Consider the following 24,573-nt stretch of genomic DNA (forward strand, 5'->3'; position numbering starts at 1 on the left):
TTTTGTGTTCTTACAAAATTGTAGTTCTTTAAAAACAGTGTATACCAGTCGTTATTATTAGTAACTGGTAAGAAAAATACAACAAAAAGATGGAATTGGCAAAGGAAGAGTGCTGCTGTGGGTGCATGCTAGAAATTTTTTTCTCTGCTTGTACAGTTGCAGCTCTATTCAGAAGCCAGCGTGGCTCTCTTGCAACTGAATAACCCTAAGGGTTTCCAAGAACTGAGCAAGCAAGCAAAGAAGAACATGACTATAGATGGAAAAGAACTGATGCTTAATCCTGCTTATTTATTATGGGACCTCAGCTCTGTCAGTCAGGTAGGTAAATTCTGTTACAGCATGTAGAGGTTGCACTATTGAAAAACTGCAAGTAGAGGCTAAGTAGTCAATGACAAGGAACATAAGATTCCTTCCAGAAGCTTGAAAGTGTTAAGAATCCAGTATTTATTATGTTGTAAGAAAACATCACAAGAACACTGTCAAATTCTGAAATCAAGGAGGAAGAAGGATCAGTGTGACATTTAATTGGCATTTTCATGTTCTCCACTAAGTGAAAAATTTTGCCCTCTGCACATGTTCTGATAAAGTTGTGTGCAGTCAAGTCCCAAAAGGCTTAACTGATACTGACTGGCAGATAAGCAGGCATCTTGTGTGGGGGAGACAGAGGGCTTTATTAACATGATTATCCCCTTCCTGATATGTTTCTTAGGCATTTTTTGCTTTACAGTATCATATGTGCTGAGCAAATGCTAATTACTTCTCTTCCAAAAGATTTGAAGACCTGAAATGTCTGAAAGAAAGGAGGTTTACTTTGAATACTTCTGATACGAGCAAGGATGTTTCATTTAGCAACATGAAATAAAATAACAAGGTGTCTGTTTTGAGATAAGATCTTCCAAAATCTTGGGTTTTTCTCCTGCTGGAATTTAGTATTACAGTAAATGTCAAGTGGGGTGGGTAAAATAAATGTGCCCATTGCAGTCTGTCTTTGTATCCTGTGAACATGGCTTTTGGGGAATTTTTCTTTGTTAATAGAAACCCCGAACTCAAACTTCATACTTCCCCGTGTTGAAATTATGCATTATTTTGTAAATGGGTACTTAGCCAATGGATGATGGTGTTCTCAAATGTTTTCAGATGTTATGTTTTCGAGAATGTGTAAGCTGTATTACTGCACATATTAGAAAAGATTATGACATTTATAGTGTGTGGAATCTGCAGTAAAAAGGGTAATTGTTAAATGTTCAAATTTTTCTTGAGTTTCCTGTTTCAGTTGGGCATAATTCTTTTAGAAATGTTTCTTTTAGGCAGCCTTGTTTTTAGAAGATGCCATTAAGTTCTCATAAATGGGAAGAAACATATGTTACAGTGTTATTTAACCTGATTTTGTTACTGACCTGATGAGTTTCTAATTAAAATGTTGCCTTTTTAACAAAAACATTTGGAATCTATTTGATAGTGGATATTAAGCTAAGTTATGTTGATTTTTCTTCTGCTTAAATTCTTTAAAATAAAAGAGTACAAGATAATTGAAGAGCTGATACACCATGACACTTCCAGTGTATCTATATTAGGTGACGTTTATATATGGTTTATGATTCAATGTACTTGGAAGGCCCCAGCCTCTTAAAACTGGATTTCTGAAAGGTAACGTTACTGATTTGAAATGCAACTTGACCTTTGGGCAAGATCAGGAAATAATTGAGACTAATAATCTAGGAAAACTAGAGGATGTGGGTTTTTTCCTGGGGTTCTTTCTTCAAAAGCTGGGATCACATATGTCATCCCATCATGTGGTCAGCAGACATTCTAATGATACCAGGTGGTCAGCCACTGAGGTCAGAAGATTGTATTGTTCACCTTGATAATTCAGAATATGATCCTTTAGAAGAACAATAGTACTTGATCTATACTTTCTATTTTTGAGTGTCTAAGTCCTTAAATGCTTATGCACCCGTATGCTAAAGCACATTGTTGTTACCTAGCTGGATCAGAACTTGAATGTTCTATATAAAATCTAAGAAAGGTTTATTTCTTATTATAGTCTAAACAGGATGAAGATATTTCTGCCAGCCGTTTTGAAGATAATGAAGAGCTGAGATATTCATTACGATCAATAGAGAGGCACGCCCCTTGGGTACGGCATATTTTCATTGTCACTAATGGGCAGATTCCTTCCTGGCTTAACCTGGATAATCCTCGGATAACCATAGTGACACATCAGGTAAAGCCCAAAGAAAGAAGTGTCAAACAAAAAACCCCAACAAAAATATCAGCCTGAACGAACTGCTAGTAAAGATTCTGTGTTTATTTTGAAATTCAGTTAACCCCTTTCAGCTAAAGGCTGCATTTATTTGGAAGGTAGAAGTGACCACCTCTTCCGTGTCTCATCCATGGTTTTATTAAACCCCAGTATGTCTTTGTATTTTGGCTAAGCAGATAACTGAAAATATATCAAGCCTTTATTTAGTCCCCTTTTCCAAATACTAAGGCTTCAGCTAACATGTACCCATGTCTAATTTCCTTATAAAGTATGTTTATAAAAAGCCTGTGGACAAGAAGATGTAATCTGAATTCATAAATGCTCTCTCAGGACCAGTAATAACGTAATAAACTTGTGTTGAGACAGGGTAGATTACAGTTACTGGAACTAAGATGACTGCAAAAAAAGTAGCTATGCATTCTAAAAATCTTATTTAAAAAGAGAAAGGGAATCCTTCAAGCTTCCTGAATAAGTGAAACAAAAATACTCCAATAGCCTTTTAATATGAATTTGGGAGTAATTTTGGTAACTGGACATGCCATAGGAGCCCTGAGCAACCTAAGTGGTAACTAGGTACTAATTCAACTTCTGTTCTCTCTGCTTGTGAAGTTACTTGAAAGAGATGGAGGAATCCTGACTTTTTGAATACTGAAACAGGTTCAGTTTCCTTGAAATTTTGTGCAGCCTATACTGCATAAGAAGTATAAATATGTGTACACCGGGCTTGATCCAGTACCTAGTGAAAGAAGAGTTTGTGTCTTTGCATTGAACCAGGTGCAGTTTCTTACTTAAGCACCAGACTTGAAAATGGTTTTGTGTGGGAGAAATGAAATAGCAAAATCTTTTTTGCTAAATATTTTCACTCTTTTTGCCTTTGATATCTTTCCTTGTTCTTAATAAAACTTTCTTTTAGTAGATAAGTATCAAATATATCTGGTGTGCCTGACCTGGTTTGAGGGGTTTTTTTAATTTATTTTTGCCTTCTGAAACTGTTTTGGTTGTTGGGGCTCTTTTGTTTTAGGAAATATTTCAGAATGTGAGTCACTTGCCTACCTTCAGTTCACCAGCTATTGAAAGTCACATTCATCGTATCAGTGGCCTCTCCCAGAAGTTTATCTATCTCAATGATGATGTTATGTTTGGGAAGGATGTTTGGCCTGATGATTTTTACAGTCATTCTAAAGGTCAGAAGGTAAGCCATTATGAAAGGATTTTTTTACCAGAAGTAGATGTAAAACTTTTCAATGCTAATATAATAAAATCAAAGAAATACTACTTTGAAAGGCAGAGAAAATACAAGATTTCCCTTCACTTCCTGCTCTCCCTTTTACCTCTAAATGTTCACTATTCTTAAGTAGACAGTTCTTAGCAAAGATGCAAGGTGGGGAGGGCTCTGTTATTTTTGTATCTGTGCTGTCTTGATGTTTGAGTTGCAGAACTACTTTTTTTTCATATTCACTCGCAGGTTTCTGGCTGTATAATGGTTCCTCCGTCAAGCTTCATGCTTTAGTTTCAGTGTCGTTTTGTAATTCTCCCACTTTCTGTTGGAGCGTTGGTAAGACTGATGTGGTGTTTGACATCTGTCAGTCTTCCCTTCCTTTTAAATTCTTTTGTGGGAGATACTCAAACCAGAATCAATTCTTTCATGAGAACACTGAGGTTATATGACATTCAAACTGGTCTAATATTTAAATCTACCATTAATTACCTCCTGTTCCAGGCATCCATCATATCCTCGCCCGGTCCATATATATAATCATATATATAATTATTTAATAAAAGATAAATTGTTGCATGTTCATGAACATCAAGTAATTTAGTCTTTCATCAGACCTGTTATCAACAACTGGGGTTAAGCAAGGAAAGCAAGCTGAGGAAACATTAGCAATAGTCATACATCAAGATTCTGGTTGCCAGCAGTTTTTATCCAAGAGTGACATGGAGGAAAAAATTAAGATTTGTATTTATATTTAAAGCAATTAAGTACACAAGATACTAGAGACCATTGAGTTAAACAGTTCATGCAGGCAGGTGTGCACACTTGTGCACACACACAGAAGGGTTGTGAAAAATTAGTTGAAGCTAACCCTAAAATTACTGTTTCAGTACTTGAGGATGTTAGGAGGCTTTTAGTTGTTTTAAGGACGTGGGCATATAATTGCAAAATCACATAGTTACTGTATATGTGTTGTTCTTCAGTTATTCTTCCCAGTTATGATGATAAAATTAGCTTAGGCATAATGTTGCTTGTGATAACCTATCAGCAAGTGTTTCAGTAGGAAATGTGCTGCTAAAGTCTTGAAGCACTAAGGCCTAGAGGAAAATGTTTGTGGTTTTTAATGCCTCCCCAGTTGAAAATACACACACCCACACACTTTTTTTAATCTTGGCAATTCTCAGAATTATTTAAGCCATAGGGGATCAGATGCTTCAGAGATTATGTTCAACACGTGCTGCTTATCTCATGACTGGTTAGTAATGAAGAAACATTTTGAATCAGGAGAGCAAGTGAACTACAGAGCTATTTCAGAGTTTGTTCCCCTTTCTTATCTGATAAAATATTAATTTTGATTGGAATATGGTTTGCAGAAGTAGATTTGGGAAGTCCAGCTTTCTATTTCTGGCCATTGCTGCCTTGCTGTATGGCCTTGGCAATTCTTTAGTTTTTTCTTCTGTTTGGAAGGGATAACATTTACTTCACAGGTGATAACGTTTAAATGCTCTTTGTAAAGCTTTGTGAATACTTAAGGATCTATACCCAGGGAGGCATTATTTTAAATCTCTGATTCCAAGAAACAAGCTTAATTGACTTCTATTTGCCAGTCCTTATCTCAGACTGTAATGTTGTTCCAGGTTTACTTGACTTGGCCTGTGCCAAACTGTGCTGAGGGATGTCCTGGCTCATGGATTAAAGATGGTTACTGTGATAAAGCCTGTAATAACTCAGCATGTGATTGGGATGGAGGTGATTGCATTGGTAAGACAGCAATGTTAAAGTTAGAAAAAGTGAACTGTGTTTTTTCTTATAAGAATAATTCTGCAATTTGTCATTCTGTAACTACAAAATTTGCCTCCTTTGATAATAACTTAAAAGTTAGCTTACAGATGAAAAACTTGCCAACTACAAATTTCTATGGAAAATGACAGCAAATAGTAGGGCATAGGAAGATCTTTGGTTACCAAATTTGACTAGCTGAAATGAAGGGTTTTGAAATTCAAATAGTAACAGGACTGAAGCTGCACCATTAGTTTGTACCTCAAATTTTCAGGACTGCAGGGCAGGAAAATGAAGTGCTGCTTCTGGAGTGAGGAAGTGATACCACTCTGTGGGACTGTAAAGTCAAGACTGTAAGCACAAGAACTAGTATATCAGTCTTCTGCCTACCTTTATGAAGTTAAGACAAAATATGTTGGAGTTTTTGTTGCAATTTTAAGTTGGTTCCTCAGCTTCCACAGTGAGATTGTGCCCACTATAGATTTTACAATAACTCACAGAGTTCTGGTTAACATTTGTCCCATTTTAGTTTCACTGGTGATAAATCAGATTGTCAACTCTTCAGTCTAGCTTTAACTGTGGCTTAAAATGTGGCTTTCCTCAGAAATTAAGATTTCAAATGACTGAGGGTTTTTTTGTTTTGTCTCCCTGTAGGTAACAGTGGGGGTAGTCGCTATGTTGCTGGTGGAGGTGCAGTTGGAGGTATTGGGAATGGACCACCATGGCAGTTTGGTGCAGGAATAAGTGGTGTTTCATACTGTAACCAGGGCTGTGCTAATTCCTGGCTAGCAGACAAATTCTGTGATCAGGCCTGCAATGTCCTCTCCTGTGGATTTGATGCTGGTGACTGTGGCCAGGGTACGTAAAATACATCGCCGATAAACTTTCTGTAGGAATTCTCTTGAATTGCGTGATCTTTTTCATTCACCGTTACTCTTGGATTGGGCTAAAATGCCCAGTACAGTCGTGGAAAAGAGCTGCTAGCAACTGAAGAAAAAAAGTCAGATGCTTCTTGTATTCACTAATCAAAACCCAAATCAATGTTATATGCTGCTTTATTTAATAAAACTGTTATTGACCAAACATGGGTGGGGTGCTTGATACTTTACGGAGCAGCAAGCATCAAACTCCGTGCTTCAAGAGGCCTGTGTTTTAAATGGAGAAATTATATTTCAGCTATGCAAACAGTCTTTAATAAGGACAGCTGACTTGATGCTTGTAGTGGTTAAGAAATTTAAAGAACCTCTCTGATGCTGAGTTCAAGACTGGCTCTGGGGTCTTGCCAAAGGTTACTTTCAGTCACCTGTGAAGTTGTCTGAGAGTTTATTTTGATGTGAAAGACTAGCAGGAGTAAATGAAGTGATTGAGAGTGCTGTCTGGTATAAGCAGGGGAACAAAAATGGAAGAATTTGGCCTGTTTGGAACAGAAGAGGCTCCCCTGCATCTCAACTCAGGCAAATGTCTTCTGCTGTAGGAGGAAGTTCGATTCAGCCTATGATTTTGGAAGTTTCAAATCAAGGTGCAGCGTTGCTGTGACATCCAACCATTGTAATGTCTACTAAAATGTGGCAAAAATGTAGTATGGGTATGTTATTTATGACTGATATATAATTTTATGTGATGTGCAGTGATAAGCCACTTAAGCTCTTCAGGTAGAGACTGAAAGAGTGATAAATTATGCTGGCTTTTAGAATTACTGCTGAATATAAAATCTCGTGGCTTTATATATCTGAGTATGTTGTAGTCATTCATTATTTAAGATAGGTGACAAGAACTGGAAGCTACACTAAGTGTTCTTTTACAAAGCTGTCTCCCTGCTAATATAGTGAATCTAGCTGGGCATATTACAATTAAAAAAGACTGGAAGGTAAGTGTCACACTGCAAATTGACAGCAGTTTGTTTTGTTTCTTGGGTTTTGTTCCAGATCATTTTGAAGAGATGTACAAAGTGACACTTCAGCTTAATCAGACCTACTATATTATTCCCAAAGGTGAATATCTGCCCTACTTCAGCTTCAGCGAAATAGCTAAGAAAGGAATTGAGGGTTCATATAGTGATAATCCAATTATCCGACATGCTTCAGTTGCTAACAAATGGAAGACTATCCACCTCATAATGCATAGTGGCATGAATGCAACTGTGATCTATTTTAACCTTACATTTCTAAATAAAAATGATGAAGAGTTTAAAATGCAGGTAGCTGTTGAAGCTGATACTAGAGAGGAACCAAAACTGAACACAACTTCCATGCAAAAATCCAGCTATGATTTTAAAACTATAACTTCAATACCAGAAGCTGAAATGATATTTGAGGATATTCCTGAAGAAAAACGCTTTCCAAGAGTCAGGAGACGTCGAAATGGCACAAAAGACAGTTTGCATGAAGAGGTGATAATACCATCAGTAAACGTGTCTCTCCTTCCTGAAGATGTTCAGCTAGCACTGCAGAACCTGGACTTAAAACTACTGAATGGTGATATCACTCAGAAAGGATTTAACTTATCCAAGGCTGCTCTCCTGAGATCTTTCCAGTTCTTAACCACAGTAAAGAGTATTATAGGCCTGGAAATGAAGGGCATGCATAATTATTCAGAAGATCAGAATAACCATAGCAGCTGGCAGAAGCCTTATGATGTAAATGATAGCAAAATAAAAATAAAGGCAAATGAAGTTCTCTCAAGGCTTATAGGAACAAAGAGGACTGTTGTGACAATGAACACAAATAAACCTATTCATAAAGTAAAGCCTAAATCCACACTTCCCTCCCAGGGGATGGGAAGTAAAAATGAAACTCAAGAAAAAGTATTGAATGCACTCATATTGAGAGAAACCCAGAAATCAAAAAATACTGGGAATTTAGATACTGGAGAAGATGCACAAGGAATGGAAGGAGGAAAAGGGCGTGTGCAGGTGGATACAAATGTAAGGGAGGGACTAGTGGGAAGAAAATTACAATCTTACTCTGGAAGCTACCAAGGCTTTTTGCCATGGGAGAAAAAGAAGTATTTCCAGGACCTTCTTGATGTGAGTATCTTAACGTCATCACTTATTGAAATAGTTACATCTTTCTGCATTTGTGGAATACTGTTAATATGATCTGTAAATTTGGAATGTGTCTTGCCTTTGAGGAAAATACTGAAATTTTTTGAAAGCTCCTTTTGACTTTTCACATAAAATTTATGATCTGGGGCTCTCTTAGGTGATAAAAGCTGAATAGCCATTCTGTTCTCTTTCTACTGATGCCTTTTTCTGTCAGATTCAGTTTTTATTCATTATATATTGGCACAATGCTATTGTTCATACATATATAGCACTACAACAGAAAGCTTGAACTTTGTTTTGATTGCATTTATGCAAATATGGATCTAGTTTATTTTTTAAAAAATATGTAAAAAATATATAGCATGATAAATACTTGGGTTCTAAAAGTTAAATTGAAAGTCTGCCAACAAAACTGGATATCCAGACTGTGTCAAGAAAACGTGTGGGAAGCTTCCTCTGCTTCCAGCCAAAACCTGGCAGTTTTGAAAACCTCTAGAAGAGAACATAGAGACTGCTTCAGTTGGTAGCAACTGCTTTTCACTACTCCAAATAGAAAAGGGACTATGTTTTTAAAAGACTACCTCTTTCTGTTGATCTGAGATTGGATTTTGTATGAGAATTTTTCTATTCATAGGATTTCAGTTCATCACATATGGATGAATAATCATTAAAGAAAAGGTAATATTACAAATAAATCTGATAGCAGACAGGGACTTCAGTGTGTGTGTGTGTGTGAGGTGTCAGAGCACAAATATTAAAGTTTTTTTATAGATTCCTTTTCCTTAAAGCATGAAGATTCTAAGGAAAAGTTTACCTTTTATCTTTGCTTTCTAAAGAGAGAACTAAGAAATATGAAGAAAAATGCTCAAAAGTTCTCTTCCCATTTTCAGAAACTGGAAAGAGTTGGCACCTGGCTGAAAAGTAATTTTTCCTATGTTTTTAATGTTTTCAGTCTTTTTCAGTAATGTAACCTTGATTTATGCCTCCTGCTGTTTAGGAAGAAGAGTCATTACTCAAACAAATGTCATACTTTACTGATGGTAAACATTTTGGAAGGCAGCTGAAAGATACATTTGCTGATTCCCTTCGATATGTAAATAAGCTTTTAAACAGCAAATTTGGATTTACATCTCGGAAAGTCCCTGCTCATATGCCTCACATGATTGACCGCACTGTTATGCAAGAGCTACAGGACATGTGAGTATGTCTTTTGAATAAAGCAAAACTGTAGATAATTCTGCCTTTTGTTGGTGCTTTGCTATAGCTATTTCCAGTGTGTTGATGGCTACTCATTAAAATTATATTTTGAAAAAGGAAATGAAGAATTTATTACATGATAGTCGTGCTAAAATAGAGACTCTTGAGGACCTATTAAAATTCTATATGAGAATTTGTTTTTAGGTGAGGAATGTTTTACTTTAAGAAACTTCAGTACTAAATTAGCTTACATTCCTCTGTAGGTTTCCTGAGGAGTTTGACAAGACGTCATTTCACAAAGTGCGGCACTCCGAAGACATGCAGTTTGCTTTTTCATATTTCTACTATCTTATGAGTGCAGTCCAGCCACTGAACATATCTCAGATCTTTGATGAGGTTGATACGGACCAGTCAGGCATTTTATCTGACCGAGAGATTCGCACGTTGGCCACGAGAATCCATGAACTACCATTAAGTTTGCAGGTACTCTTTCTTTACCAATAACTTCTAGAGTAACTTGTTTTAAAGTCCGAAACTGTTAAAGTAAAATGAGTCAAATCTTTACAGATGCTATAAGCAAGGATAAGTAACATTTGGCAATTCTTACAGTTTACCTGGAGAACATAACATTGTGTTCTACTTTATCATTGTGCTATGAGTCAACAATTAAATTGAGTTCAGGCAGCCTCAGAAACATGGATCACTGGTATCCGAGTTCAGGAAGGCAGTTGGTGTGAGTTTGTCAGAAAAGATGTTCACTGGTAAAGGCCACAGTGAAGAGTGGGATCCTGCTGTGCTTACTCTTGTTCTTGCACACAGTAAAAGACAGTTCTTGCCCTGAGGAACTTGCACCGTAAAGAAAGAATTGAGAAAATAGGTAGCAAACAGGTCATACTCCTAAATACTAAGACCATATACAGACTCAATTCTGGTTTTGTAGGAACCTGGTAAAAAGGGACATGGTCTTTGTAGGACTTACACTCTTAGAGACAGTTAGTAGAGAACGAAGTGTACAATTTCTGCTTTACAGAGAGGAATTGGCACAAACCAATGAAATAATTTGTTCTTGGAACACCATGCAAAATCACTATTACAGCTGGAATACAGCCCTGCTTTAGTGTGTTCCTAGGCTGTACCTTACTCAGAAAATGTTTTTCATGTCCTTTCAGTTTTCTTTTGTTTGTTTGCTTGATTTGGGATTTAATATGCTACTGCTGATTTGGGTATCCTGTACTATCCTGACATCATCAGTAAAGGTGTGTTTTTCATTTTAAATTAAAATAACATTATCATGCTTTATTTGGTCTCAATCCAGCTATGCACTGAACATTTGCTTTACTTTAGGCATATGGGGAGTCCCACTGACTTCAGCAGTTATTGGTGTCTGCTGAATATTGTCTTCTGTGTCTGACAGTAGCGCAAAAATTTGTTACGTAGATAACATTAAATATGTCTATGGCCCCTGGATTTTTAGAACTAAGTCAGTGAGAAAACAGGGTTAACTTTTTTTTTTTTCTTCTTTCCCTGTTAGGATTTGACAGGTCTAGAACAAATGCTAATAAATTGCTCCAAAGCTCTCCCTGCCAACATCACTCAGATCCATGTCATTCCACCAACTCAGGAAGCATATTATGATCCCAATCTGGTAAGAAACATTGGTTTCTTTCCTGAACATGTATTTACTGTGCTTGAAAATCTGGCTTGATTTCTAGAAGGAAAGTATTTACAAAAATTTCTACTTGTGTGTACATGAAGTGTTATAAAATGAAAATTTAACAAGCTACTTCCTAACTTACAAAGCCATTAGTTTCCTTCAAAAACAGAAAAGCTGAGCTTTAGAATGTTGTTACACAAGGGATTTTAAAAGTAATCCTTGTTAGGAAAGTCCACTGTTGTGAAATAAAAAAACAGTAATCCCAGTACCTCTCTGACTAGAACTGTGATAAGTCTTTATCTGAATTATAAACCATGTAAACAATCCAGAAAACCACCAAACCATCAGATGAACATCTTTAGAATAATTCTTCCTGATATGAGGGCTTCAGACTAACTCCTTTTAACATCTAAAGATGGGCTGACAGGAACCTCATGAAGTTCAGCAAGGAGAAGTGCAAAGTCCTGCACCTGTGGAGGAACAATCCCGTACACTGCTATATACTGGGAGTCATCCAGCTGGGAAGCATCTTAGCAGAAAAGGACCTGGGGGTCCTGGTGGGCACCATGTTCAACGTGAGCCAGAATGTGCCCTTGCCACAAAGCAGGGTAATGGTCTCCTGGGCTGCAATAGACCAAAGTGTTTCCAGCAGGTCGAGGGAGGTGATCTTTCCACTCTACCCAGCACTGGTGTGGCCACACCTGGAGTGCTGGGTCCAGTTCTGGGCTCCTCAGTACCAGAGAGACATGGACATACTGGACAGAGCCCAGCAGAGGGCCATGAAGATGATGAAGGGACAGGAGAATTTCTCTTCCAAGGAAAGGCTGAGAGAGCTGAGACTGTTCAGCCTAAAGAGGAGTATTCTCAAGTGGGATCCCATCAATGTGTGTAAATACCTGAAGGGTGGGCGCCAAGAACATGGAGCCAGGCTCTTCTCAGTGGTGCCTCGTGACAGGAGCAGAGGCAATGGGCACAAACTGAAACACAGGAGGTTCCTTCTGAACATCAAGAAACACTTTTTTTCTGTGAGGGTGATCAAGCTCTGGTGCAGGTTGCCCATTTGTGGGCAGTCTCCATCTTGGAGATACTCAAAAGCCATCTGAACACAGTCCTGAGCAACTGGCACCAGGTGGCCCTGTATGAGCAGGGGGGTTGGACCAGATGACCTCCAGAGGTCCCTTCCAATGTAAACTATTCTGTGAAAACTGAGGTCTTGGGACTAGTTGCTCCTTAAGGATTTAAGTCATTAATTTCTGTTTTAGTGGTTAAATTCTCATTAAAACCTGCTGGAATCTAGAATCTTTAGATCTGATACTAATACCTAAATTTCTTTTGTAATTCCTGCATCAACCTATGCATTTGAAAAAAAAAAAGTGTGCGTGTACTTTGAAGACCTGGTGTTTTATAGCTTCAAACCAATACTGTATCAAAGCAAAAATAATTTTAATGAGTACAAATCATGAACTTTTGGGTGGTAGAAGAGCATAACTGATCCCCAACACATGCAAATCATAGTACAGAGATCTACAATGTATATGTAGATAAATGTATGCAGACACTGACTATTTTTTTTCTTCGTTTTTCTTCCCTCTGGACATCTATCCTGCCTTGCATTCTTATCAGGTTGTTACAAGGTTTTAAAACTACTTTCCTTTAAGTCTGAATTCTAACAAAGTTTTATATAAAGCCGTTCTGTCAGCCTGATTTGAATAAAGGAAAGTGGGGATTTGAAAATCCTGCACAGTCTGAGTACATTATATTCAGTGTAGCCTTACCTCATTTTGCCTTGTTATGACTGAATTGAGTCTGCAAAATTCTTTAAAGTAAAAACTCTGAAGAGTAGTAGTAAAGGATGGCTGCCATGAATATGTTTTAAGATGGAGTTAAAAGTAAGCCTCAGTGGTTGGGAATAATGTCAAATTACTTTAATCTTTTTGGAGAGTTAGTAAAGTATTACTAATCTAAGCAGTAATGCCTAACGTACTAATCTTATCAGTCGGTTCAAATAGCGACAAAATAGCATTTGTGTTTAGCACAGAGGCTTAATTTATTTTTACTTCTGTTGTCTGCAGCAGCTAAATTTCTTTGAATGAGTTTACTATCATAGAAATATCCCTTGAGAATAGGGATTTTATTTCCCAGAATTGTTTCAACATCGCTTGTGAAGAAATAAGGCCTCATGTATCAGCTGTTCTTACAGGGTTTGCCTGGCCAATGTTACTGGTGGCCTCTACCAGAGGAATGTCAGACAGTTGTCAAATGAGCTACAATTTCTGAATATTTTATTGAGGATGAAATCTAGAAGTTCCAAGGTTTTTGCCAAAAATAATCACTGTTTTTCATATAATATTTGTACGGATAGGAAATTATGATGTTACGCACCAGTATATTTTCGTTTGTTTTTCCCTTCAACAGCTGATCAAAAAACTGTTGCTTTTCATTCCAGGAGAGTAAGGGTACACAGGTCTTTCTAGATGTAATATAAGTTTTTGACAAAGTACATCTTTATGATAGACTGTAATTTTCAGTAACCTGCGATCTAAACAATGTTTTCTTCCAGCCTCCAGTAACAAAAAACCTAGTGACTAATTGCAAACCTGTGACTGACAGAATTCGTAAGGCATACAAAGACAAAAACAAATACAGGTATGTTCTTCCAGTCCCGTGAAAAGGCATGCTAGGTTTTTTTAAGCAGTAAGAAGAGGTATAAGTAAGTATATGTCCAAAGATTGTATGTGTATGTTAACAACTTCTGGCTCAATTTACTTTAACAGTGAAGAAACATACTGATATCTACTTACTTTAATTGTGCAGAATGATGTGCGTTTTGGTTGGTTTTTTAATAGTTTCTTATTTAGTAGCCTAAATCTTTCCATGCTACCTGTGTAATCTTGGGCCAGATCCTAACTTGTGTTGTGCAACAGTGAGACAGAGTACCTTTAGATGGTTGTATAAACCGAGTATATGTAGTGAGCAAGGGCAGTTAAAGTAGCATAAAAAGGAGAAAAGAGCCTGTCCTGCACCTGGAAGTTGTAAATCTGCTTCACTCTTTTCTACTGAACCTTATAAAAAGAACAGAAAGAGCATTTTAGTCCAAACTACCTTGTAGTTTTCTGCTAGGGAGGGAGGGGGACAAGAAAGGGTTTCTATCCCCTTTAGGTAAGGGCAGGACAAACCATAATCATGACTGTGGGTTTGTTTGAATAATTGTATTTTCATAGATCTGCCTGAGATCGTGTTCTTTCAGGTCTTTCTTCTCTGAAACCTGCAAACCAGTTGCACACTAGTGAGGCTGTTTGCTGGCATGGAGCTTATAGACTCATCCCCTGTCTCTTGCCTCACCAGCAGTGTTGGGCAGGGGAGGGTGGTAGGGAGTCTCTGAAGCAGGCAGTTGTCCCGGGAGTGGCTACAAAGTCAAATAAAGCTGTAGAAGGTTACAGATGCTGCTTAGGGCAGCTTTTGGACATTATTACACATTAATTCATAGCACCTCAAGTTGTGCTGTGAGCTTTATAAATAATTCCCTTCCCAGCAGAGTTTATGCTAAAACTGAAAAGCTGACACAACAAATGAGATTGAAAAATGTTGGGCCTAGGGGCAAGGATTTGCTGTACTTAAACTGATTTATAGTAATATATTTATATCATTAAGATATGTGCTGGTCTTTTGTTCTGTTGAACATTAATACTAAATAATATTAATTTTGTGAGCTTTATAAATAGAGTAGGTTCTCAGGTGAGACTTCAAGGAGCAGGCAGGGTATTTTATCAGGATAAGAAAGGTGAAAAATAAGTGGTACCTCTAATAAGACTGTTAAACTTGGGTCAAATGCTCTTTCAATCTCAAGATGTCCTTCAGAGATGATATGATATTTCTGCATTTCATATACTTGTTAGCAAGTTATTGATTAGGTGGGTGATGAAGGTTTTATTTGTATTTAAGGTTGTAGTTTTATGTACTCTTCTGTAGCTTTGTTTCAGGATTTTTCTGGGGTTGGTGACTGGAAAATGAGAACATGTATTCGCATGTCTAAAGTTCAATTATAAATTACAATTGAACAATTATATACAATTATAAATTAGAATTGTTTAAAAAACCCAAAAACTAAAGAAGTAAATAGCATAGTAAGTGTTATGTCCACTCTCAGATCAATTGTTACTTTTATGCCAAAACTTGTAGCTTATATAGTTTTGTATTACAATTCTTTGATTTATGGGTGGCTACTAATAAACATATAGGAAAGTGGTTCTGTGCAAGGGCATTAGCTGAAAAATGTAAATATATGGATAGAAAGCAAATGGCAAATTCTAATGGAGGTTGACCAGTCAGATTAGAAGTCATTAAATAAAAATAAATATTTATTGAACCTGACTTTAGGTTGTTTTATTAATGTATAAATACAATTTTAACAATCAGGTTTGAAATCATGGGAGAAGAGGAAATTGCCTTCAAAATGATTCGCACAAATGTTTCTCATGTAGTTGGTCAGCTGGATGACATACGAAAAAATCCCAGGTATCCTGCCTTTTGATTTGTATGAAGTTTTGAGGTGACTTTAGTTTTCTGCTTCAACTGTTTAAACTGTCTGAAAAAGTAACATTGCAGTGTATTTCTACACCATGTATTACAGGGTAAGACCAATATTAACCAAAAGTACTTCTACTTTTTTCTATTTAACTGAAGCTAAGTGACTGCGTTCTCTGTCATGCTAGGGGCTATTTCATTAATTTGTTACATTTTTATATATTTAAAGCCTTTGAAAACTTACAGATAAACTTCAGCTATTTTTGAGGCTTTCATTTTTGCTATTCTAGAGGGCATGCACTTTATATTGCAGGCAGTTTTATTTTAAAGGAAGAACATTTCGATCTGCTTTATATAGCAATTTTAAAATAATATGTGGATTATTTTGTTGCAAAATCAGTTTTGCATATACATTATGCTTTCATTATGTTACAGCATGGCAAGAGGTTTGGTTTGGTGTGGTTTGTTTTTTTTTTTTTAATACTTGGTGAGAAGCAATCCAAAGCTGGAAAGTAGTCCTCTGTTTTTCCACTCTGCAGTGATGAAAGGTTTTAATACCTAAATCTGAGAGTAGGCTCGGCAGTGTTGAATTAGGCTCCTGGAATGACTGTGAAATAAATGGGGAAAATAAATGTTCTGCAATACATTTCACTGCAACCACCTTGCAAAGTAAAGGATGCTGTGTTTGAGACTCGAGTCTGAATCTGCTTTGCAGAAGCATTCAACTGTAGTCCTGAGTCCACTGCATAAGATTGGGGCTTGACGAGACATGGCGAGGTAATTTAATAGCTAGCTGCCCTAGAAGTGAGACAGGACCTCCACCTATCTCCTCTCCTTCCTTGCTTTTGGTTGTGCACTTGTATCTTGCTTCTGTCTTCAGAAAGCTAGAGAGTTCTCTGCCAATTTAATGATTTTGGCCTCAAGGAGGGGTCTCACAAGTGTCAAGAAGCAGAGCAAGGAGGAAAGTAGAACCAGGTGCTTTGGGTTAGGAAAAGTGAAACCTCCTCTTTCAGGTCACAGCAAGCTACTGGGTAATCTCAGCTGCCTGTAAAGCTACACCCTTGTTTGCATTTGTAGATAAATAGCAGGTTTTCACTTGCCTCTTACACTGTACTACTTGCTAGGCCATTCATTCAGAAAGGAGAACGCTAGTCTTGAGACATGTTGCGCCTGAAGGTGGTTTGTATCTATTGCTCCTCTTTACAAGAGTACCTTCTGGCCACAGAACTCCTGCATTCCAGTTCCCACAATGACAGAGTTTGAAAGAAAAATGGGCAGTGCCCTAACTCATCCTCCCCCTTCCTCTCCCTTCTCTGTTTCTTTCTATCTGCTGGCTAGGACTTTATTTTTTTTAATGTAGGTGTGATTTCGAGCCTTGTTAGGCCCAGGTAGGGCAAATAACATGAGTTTCTCATCTTTAGTGTTCAAGTTCATGCTTGCAATCCCTGGCTTCTTATTTTGAAGGTTGGTTTCTGATGTCAGACTTGATGCTGACACTGTTTTGGTATGAGTATGCCTAATGGATTGAGGCCTTCTGGCAACTTAAAATGGAGCTGCCTTTTCTGTGGAGTGATTGCATCCTTAGATGAGGATGGTTTGAGTAAGGGTACCCAGTCTGTTTCAGGAACCTCAGCAGTCAAGATGAGGCAGATAAGCTGATGTGTCTTGAATCTTCCCTAGTTTTTATATGATGCACTGGCATGCTATTATGGACTTAGCCTAAGACTCCATATGTGCACACCCTTTTGTTGTTTGGGTTTTTTTTCTTCTCTCAAGGAAAAATAGTGTGGTCTAGTTCCAGATTGTTGGCTGGATCATGAAGTGAATTTGAGTCAATTGCTTGGGCTGTATTCTTGCAAAGTGTAGTGCAGTACTGTAGTCATAGCTTGTTAGCAAAGGAGAACTGTAATGGCAGTGTAGGCTGGCCATTTCCTTCTCTTTGCCATGTTTTCCCTGCATATAAACAATTATACAAGTCTCAAAACAGGTATTCAGTGCCTCTCTTGGGATGAACTAGAGGTATTGTTCACTTATTGACCTATCTTAAATATTTGGTTTGCATCCTTAAGGAAAAGTGAGCCTTGTATTAGTTTTGGCCTACCCAAAGTAATGTCCGGTTTGGTTTCTTTTGGATGGATTAAAACAGTCTTTCCATTTGAAACAGGTTAAGATCCTTATCGCTCCCACTTGCCATGCTTTGGTTTGCTAAGTGTAGCAACTTCTCGGTCTGCAAACTCCATCTCTTTCAGATGAAGCTAAACAAGGATATACACTCCAGGAGTGCAGCTCCTGCATTCCCAGGGCTAATGAGCTGCCAGTTCAAGGGACAAGGTCAGGGATAGTCCAGAATAAACTCCCAGAATGCTTATACTGTAGACATATGACTGCCATAACTAGCTGCTTTGCATAGTATTACTTGGTAGTGTACACATAACCTGCTCATCTTTTCAGAGGAGAGGTGTATTTTGTTCTTCTCAAATGTAGTAATTTGAATTTGAATGACTGTTTATCCTCTGCATGTAATTGTCTAGAGCAAGGTTACCAATTATGTCAGATTCAGTACAGACTGCGGAAAAGTAGTAATGCCCTGTGTAGGCTGATTCACATGCTCTAGAGTGCTGCTTATTTCCAGCTTCATGTAGGAAGTCTGAACTTTGCTCTTTGAAAGAGCACACCATACTATAGAGAATACAGCTGACCAGAACTACTTATTTACAAAGGTTAGCAATTACAAGGCATATGTCACCAGATATGATTTCTCCCTCTGGGGAAATGTAAGGGTCTTGTATCTCACAATATAAATAAAGCACATAACCTTGCCCATATGTGGGAAAGGGAATTTTTGTTGTCGAGCACCAGGTCAGAGTAGCCAAGAGTACATAGCAGTCTAGTACACTAGCTGCTGCTTTAGTTTCTATAATTTGCAGTAACTTAGTTTCTTATATGAGAAATAACTCTGAAAGAGGCATTATTGGGAGCTTGCTTATTTCGTCAGTGATTTGCACATAAATTCTATACAGGTTGTGGTTGGTTGTATTTTGGTTGATTAGACAAGTTCAGCTTTGGGTTTGTGATTCGATCATGTTGTGCCCAATTTATGTAGTGTTCTCAGTAATTCAAAGCTGGGGACCAAGCTCTTTGCCTTCTCTTGTACAATCTTGTGTAGTTTTTAGGTTGACTTTCTCTGAAGACTGCAGCATACACAGTAAAATGTTAATAATTTAGTATGTTTACCTACAGTGGAACTCACTTTGTTATTTAAGACACTTTACTCATGATAATTTATTTAAAACTATAAAAACCCTTACCCAAATCATAATGCTGGCCTTCTAACCTGCTGTCTGTATCCAGTGTTGGACCCTGGGATGATGCATACTAGTGCCCATTAGATGGCAGCAATGTATAAATAAAACAAGGAAATGTGGCTTGTCATTGGATTCCTCAGAGGTTTTAACTCACTGTCAGCTTTGGTGCTCTTAGAATTAAAATCAAATTGATTTAAAATAATGCAACAATAAGGAAAATGATTACCAGTAATAAATATATTAATTTGGTTTTAAAAGGATACTGTATCAATTTTGTCTAAAAAGATTCAGTGTTCTTGGTTTGCCAGTACCTTTGCTATATTATTAAAGAAATATTCTAACAATGCCTTGTTGCTTTCTAGAAAATTTGTTTGCCTAAATGACAATATTGATCACAATCATAAGGATGCTCAGACAGTGAAAGCCGTGCTTAGGGATTTTTATGAATCAATGTTTCCCATACCTTCTCGATTTGAACTGCCGAGAGAATATCGGAATCGTTTCCTTCACGTGCATGAACTCCAGGAATGGTATGTTACACAGGTTCTTTTCAAGTTATTGTAGTGCAATGGAATATAATTATAGAACGTATCATTATAAACCTTTTTTTTCCCTCAGTATTGTCATGAAGGAGTTAACAGTGAAAATAATGTGAAAATATTTGAATGGACTAAAATTTGAGGTTTGCAGGATTTGGGTTTTTCTGGTGCTTATAAAGTCATTAACATTTCGTTGTTTGCCCTAACCTACTTCAAAGAAAAAGTTGTTGCTTTTTTTTTTAAAAATAAAAAAAAAGTAATTCAGGACTTCTGACTTTTTCTTTAAATGTAAAAAATCCACCCTTGTTTGGAATGTCTGTTGCACAGGGGCAATATAAACTGTTAAGTTTCTCACTAAGTGAGGTTTTTTTATCTTTCAGACAGCAATAATCATCTGGATAATCATCAGAAAAGATACATGTTTGTGTGTCTTAATTTGTGAAATTTTTGTGTGTACCTCTTGCCATTTCATAAATACTAACTTCAGAAATTGGGGTAGTTGATTTCAGAACACAAGCAAAAGGTTGGCAGGTACAGTGACAAAAATGAGACAAGACTAGTATAGTAATTTTGTGGCTGATCAGCAAATTATGAGAAATAGCTGTTAGTAAGGAAAGAGAAAATATTAAGGAACTGTGGAAGGAATGAGAAGGATTGTAGGTGACAAGAATTAGGTGTGGATTGTAGTGCTACAAGCCCTGCTGTAGCAGTGGCAGAGGGAGTAGGGGGCAAACCCATTTCAGCAGTTAGCTGTTGAAATTTGTGCTGAAGAAGTAGACGTATTGTTGGCTCCCTTTTTGAGGACATCCATCAGGACTTCGTTAGCTTCAAAAAAACACTTTATTTTGACTCGTTTGTAACCAAAATAGATTCATACCAGGGTGGGTTAAAGCATGGTGATGTGCTGGTGGAAATCCATGTTTATCAAAGTGTTTTACAGAATTATAGGACAGCCTGGGTTGGAAGAGACCTCAAGATCATCAGGTCCAATATTTTGTGGGAAGTTGCGTCTTGAAAACCTCCAGTGGTGGGGACTCTACCACGTCCCTGAGGAGGTTGTTTCAGTGAATGATTGTTCTCACTGTAAAAATTTTCTTATTTCAAGATGAAACCTCTCCCAGTCCAACATGTACCTGTTGCCCCTTGTCCACATGTGGCTCTTTGTGAAGAGAGGGCTTTCCGTCCTCTTTCCAGCCACCCTTTAAGTACTGGGAAAAAAAACTTCTTTTGCCTGTTTCATAGAAACTCTTTACAGTTTATACGTTTGTATTTAGAATATATGAAGCTGTTTTTCTGTTTCCTTCTTTGTGCAGGAGGGTATACAGAGACAAGCTCAAATTCTGGACCCATTGTGTTCTAGTAACGCTTATTGTATTTACAGTCATCTCTTTTTTTGCTGAACAGGTAAAATTAATACCTTCTTATAAAATCTATAACACTTAATAGGTCGCTGTATCTTCAGGATAACATAAGATGGAATTTTTTTTAAAATAGATTTTGAAAAGTAGCTAGGATTTTTCCTTCATAAGGGAAGTAAAAATGTTACATGACTAATAATTAGATTGCTTTGGTTTTTAAGTCATCATGCTGAGATTCCGTGAAAAAAGTCATATTGGGGGGAAGGAGAGTGGTATTCCCTTTTCAGGTGCCTTGTGACTATTGAGTCCATCATTCAGTGTGCTAAATTTGGATGCTCAAAATCAGTAATTGCTTTTGAAATTCTTGGTCTTTTAACACACATATTAGTAAAAGTGCTAATTAAGTTAACAAGAAGAAAATGTAAGTAATGGCAATACTCTAATCCTGAAGAGAATGTCAAGGTATTTAGAGGCCTTACAAAATCTCATCCCTAAGTAATTTCAAAGACTCCTATTGAATTCAAACGGTTCTTAATCTGACTCAGAGGAAAAACGCTCCACTTCTGCAAGCATAAAATGGCTTTCTTGAACGTGATTAATCCTGCTAAACTTAGAGGGAGTCAATGGAACAAATCATATGGGTAATTCTTTGCAGGTTGGGGCCTTAAGTAACACTTTCTGTGGTCTGATGAAGAGGGTGTAATTCTTGAAAGGTTAGCTTTTGATTATTATTTTTTTTCCACCCATAACTTTTGCATGAATCTTTCCTTTGATTTTCAACCTTTTGTATTAGAAAACTCACCCTCCGTTAGTAACTTGGCTTTGAAAGGGGGTACTCAACCCAGTAGTACAGCTAGGTATATAAATACTGGTTTAAGATGCCAGCTTTATGTTGATCTTTTAGAAACTGAATGTAGCCTGGTGTTTAATTTTAAACACAGAAATTAACTTTAAAATAATCAGAATATAGGCATACTGTATTTTTCACTTTCTGCTTGTATTCTGGTTATTGAGAAGTCCAGTAGAAATGTGCACACCTAATAGATGTATGAGTAAATAACTTCCTGTGCAGTAAAAAAAAAAAGAACAGTATTGACTTAATTACCATGGATAGTACAGATTTTATAGTTTCTAGGATGAAAGTCTGGCCAGCTGTGCACCTCTAGCCCAGCAGAGAAAGAACTAAATATTGTAATTTTTTCTATCCTCAGCTAATTGCACTTAAAAGGAAAATTTTTCCAAGGAGAAGGATCCAAAAGGAAGTTGGTCATGAACGAATCAAAGTGTAGAAGAGCTTTATTTTGGAGATCAGTCTACCTCAAGATGTGATAAACATTTAAAATCTCTCTCTAAGTGTCTTTTATGGTTTGACATTTAAGTACGTTGGGATGAAGAAAAAAAATCGTGCATCTACAGTTAGAATCTCCACAGTACTCTTCATAATATACAAGCTGCTGGAGCTGTGACAATGCAAAAAAAAAAAAAAAAAAAAAAAAAAGTAATTGCAGGAAACCTGTACATAGGCGGTTTTCAACTCATCTTACTTTACAACTGTTAGTTCATGGCCAAGTTATCCTTTTTTATAAAAAGGGTTACCTAAAGAAATGTAACTGCATTTATTGCAGTGGATGTTGCCAACTAGATAAAATGTTGGAAGGCAAAATTGTTTGGGTTCAGTTTAAGAGGTCCTTGATCTCGCATTCCAAAACATTTTGCAAATTTTTATTGTTGCTGCTTTTTTTTTTTTTTTTAGCCCTACGGGAAAATTGAGAGTTATGTAACTTGTCATTTAGATTTAGTATACATTTGTTGATGTTGACATTATTTAAAGCACAGTGACAATTCATTCCCCTATTTGTAATATTTAATTGGGATTTGGAAAAAATGTATGCTAATAAAATACACAGTAACAGAACAACTAATGGCTATTTGAAAGATACTTGTATCTGGTGCATTATATTCCAAAGACGATGATGGTGTTATTGCTTGGTTTGATTACAAAGAGAGGGTTGTAATTAAATGAAAAGGATCCAGGTATAGTACTTTACAAGCATTGTAAATATAAAAGCAAAAGTGCCTCTCTGTATGAATGGGTAACAAAAACTTTTAATGTAGCAATGTATGGGAGCAGTGTTTCACTTCAGAAAACAACATATGTACTGACATATGAAGCTTTGGTGGTTTTAAATTTAATGGGGTTTGGTCCTGTATTTTGCTGAGACATCAGAATAGTGTGGTTTTATGTGGGAAAGGATACTACTGAATCTTTTCAAGCAGAAATTTTTGGTGGTATATCCAGTTAATTGTAATAGCAGTATTCAAAAGACCATTTTTGTAATCAGATGATGTACAAAATGTATGTGCATATGTATTGTAAAATACTTGGTTTGCTTTGAAATTAATGAAAATGTGCTAAAAGTTTTGTCTGTTGTTTCTGTTTTAAAGTAAAACAAAACTCACTCATTTTGATAAATTAGCATTAATGTGTATGAATGTTTTAAGTCCTTATTTTTCCCTTAAACTTCCAACAGTAATAATTTCATATTAATTTGAAGCATGAATGGATTCTCAAAGTAGAATCAAACTTTGAGCATTGTAAAAATATAAGCACTTTTATTTATTAAAGTTATATTTTATGCTAGCAATATATATTATGCTGAAACATAGAATATAAATAAGTAGTTTACATCTGTGTGATGGTTTGACTTTGGCTAAACGCCAGGTATCCACCAAGTCGCTCTATCACTTCCCCCCCCCCTTTTTCCCCTTGTTTTCTTAACAGAAAGAAGATAAACTAACCCTTGTGGGTAAAACAAAAGCAGTTTTAATATAAGCAAAGCAAAGCAAAGGTCCGCGCGGGGAAGCAAAAGCAAACAGATTTATTCTCTACTTCCCATGAAGAGGCGATGTCGGGCCTTCTCAGGAGCAGGGCTCCCATACGCGTAGTGGTTGCCTCAGAGGACCAAGGGTGACGCCACCCCTTCCTCCTTTCTCCCAGCTTTATACTGAGCAGACGTCACAGGGTCTGGAATATCCCTTTGGTCAGTTCGGGTCAGCTGTCCTGGCTGTGTCCCCTCCCAAGATCTTGCCCACCCCGTCCCACTGGGGGAAATGTCAGAAAGAGCCTTGGTGCTGTGTAAGCCCTGCTCAGCAGTAGCCACCACACCAGGGTGCTATCAACACCCTGCCAGCTCCCAGCATAAACCACAGCACCGTGAGGGCTGCTATAGGGGAAAACCAATTCCAGTTCAGCCAGACCCAGTACAATCTGCTAGTCTAAAGTACTGTAGAAAATGAGACATTTCAAGAAATAAAATTTTAATAGCTTCTTACACTTCAGACTATTAGGTAGATTCAAGTTTAATTAGGATCTGTTTTCTTAAAAAATACATTTGATATTCTAATCATAAAGTTGGAAGAACGGGGTTGAAATGTTAAGGCAGTTTTTCTGCTGAAGTGACATATAAACAGATTGCAGAGGTAGTTCAGCTGTCACTGCACTTCTTGTTGAAGCAAAGTTTTGAAGGTAGATTCATGGCATTTTGTTTCGCTACAACAGGAAGAGCTGAAAAGATGTAGCGTGAACTTACTGAGAAGCATTCACTGAAAATCACTGCTAAAATCTGTGTGTATGGTACCTGGAAAAAACCCCAAGTGAAGCAGAGTAAGATGTGAACTTACTATGGTGACAACTA

General features: G+C 37.1%; 1 protein-coding gene across 3 annotated transcripts in view; it reads left to right on the forward strand.

The window, feature by feature from the left end:
- The window catches only part of GNPTAB (N-acetylglucosamine-1-phosphate transferase subunits alpha and beta), a 44,701-nt gene extending 21,233 nt beyond the window's left edge, over positions 1-23,468 (forward strand). For all 3 annotated transcript variants that reach the window (XM_074901973.1, XM_074901975.1, XM_074901974.1), the window contains 14 exons: positions 157-318; positions 2,045-2,224; positions 3,285-3,455; positions 5,117-5,240; positions 5,913-6,116; positions 7,184-8,283; positions 9,299-9,498; positions 9,762-9,981; positions 11,030-11,143; positions 13,713-13,798; positions 15,569-15,667; positions 19,344-19,511; positions 20,834-20,924; positions 22,090-23,468. In XM_074901973.1, coding sequence (XP_074758074.1) covers positions 157-318; positions 2,045-2,224; positions 3,285-3,455; positions 5,117-5,240; positions 5,913-6,116; positions 7,184-8,283; positions 9,299-9,498; positions 9,762-9,981; positions 11,030-11,143; positions 13,713-13,798; positions 15,569-15,667; positions 19,344-19,511; positions 20,834-20,924; positions 22,090-22,167 — 2,997 coding nt within the window. In that variant the 3' untranslated portion in view covers positions 22,168-23,468. The remainder of the gene's footprint in view (positions 1-156; positions 319-2,044; positions 2,225-3,284; positions 3,456-5,116; positions 5,241-5,912; positions 6,117-7,183; positions 8,284-9,298; positions 9,499-9,761; positions 9,982-11,029; positions 11,144-13,712; positions 13,799-15,568; positions 15,668-19,343; positions 19,512-20,833; positions 20,925-22,089) is intronic.
- Positions 23,469-24,573: the final 1,105 nt, after the last annotated feature.

This window comes from Athene noctua, chromosome 3 (genome assembly GCF_965140245.1).
Source record: "Athene noctua chromosome 3, bAthNoc1.hap1.1, whole genome shotgun sequence".
Classification (NCBI taxonomy): domain Eukaryota; kingdom Metazoa; phylum Chordata; class Aves; order Strigiformes; family Strigidae; genus Athene; species Athene noctua.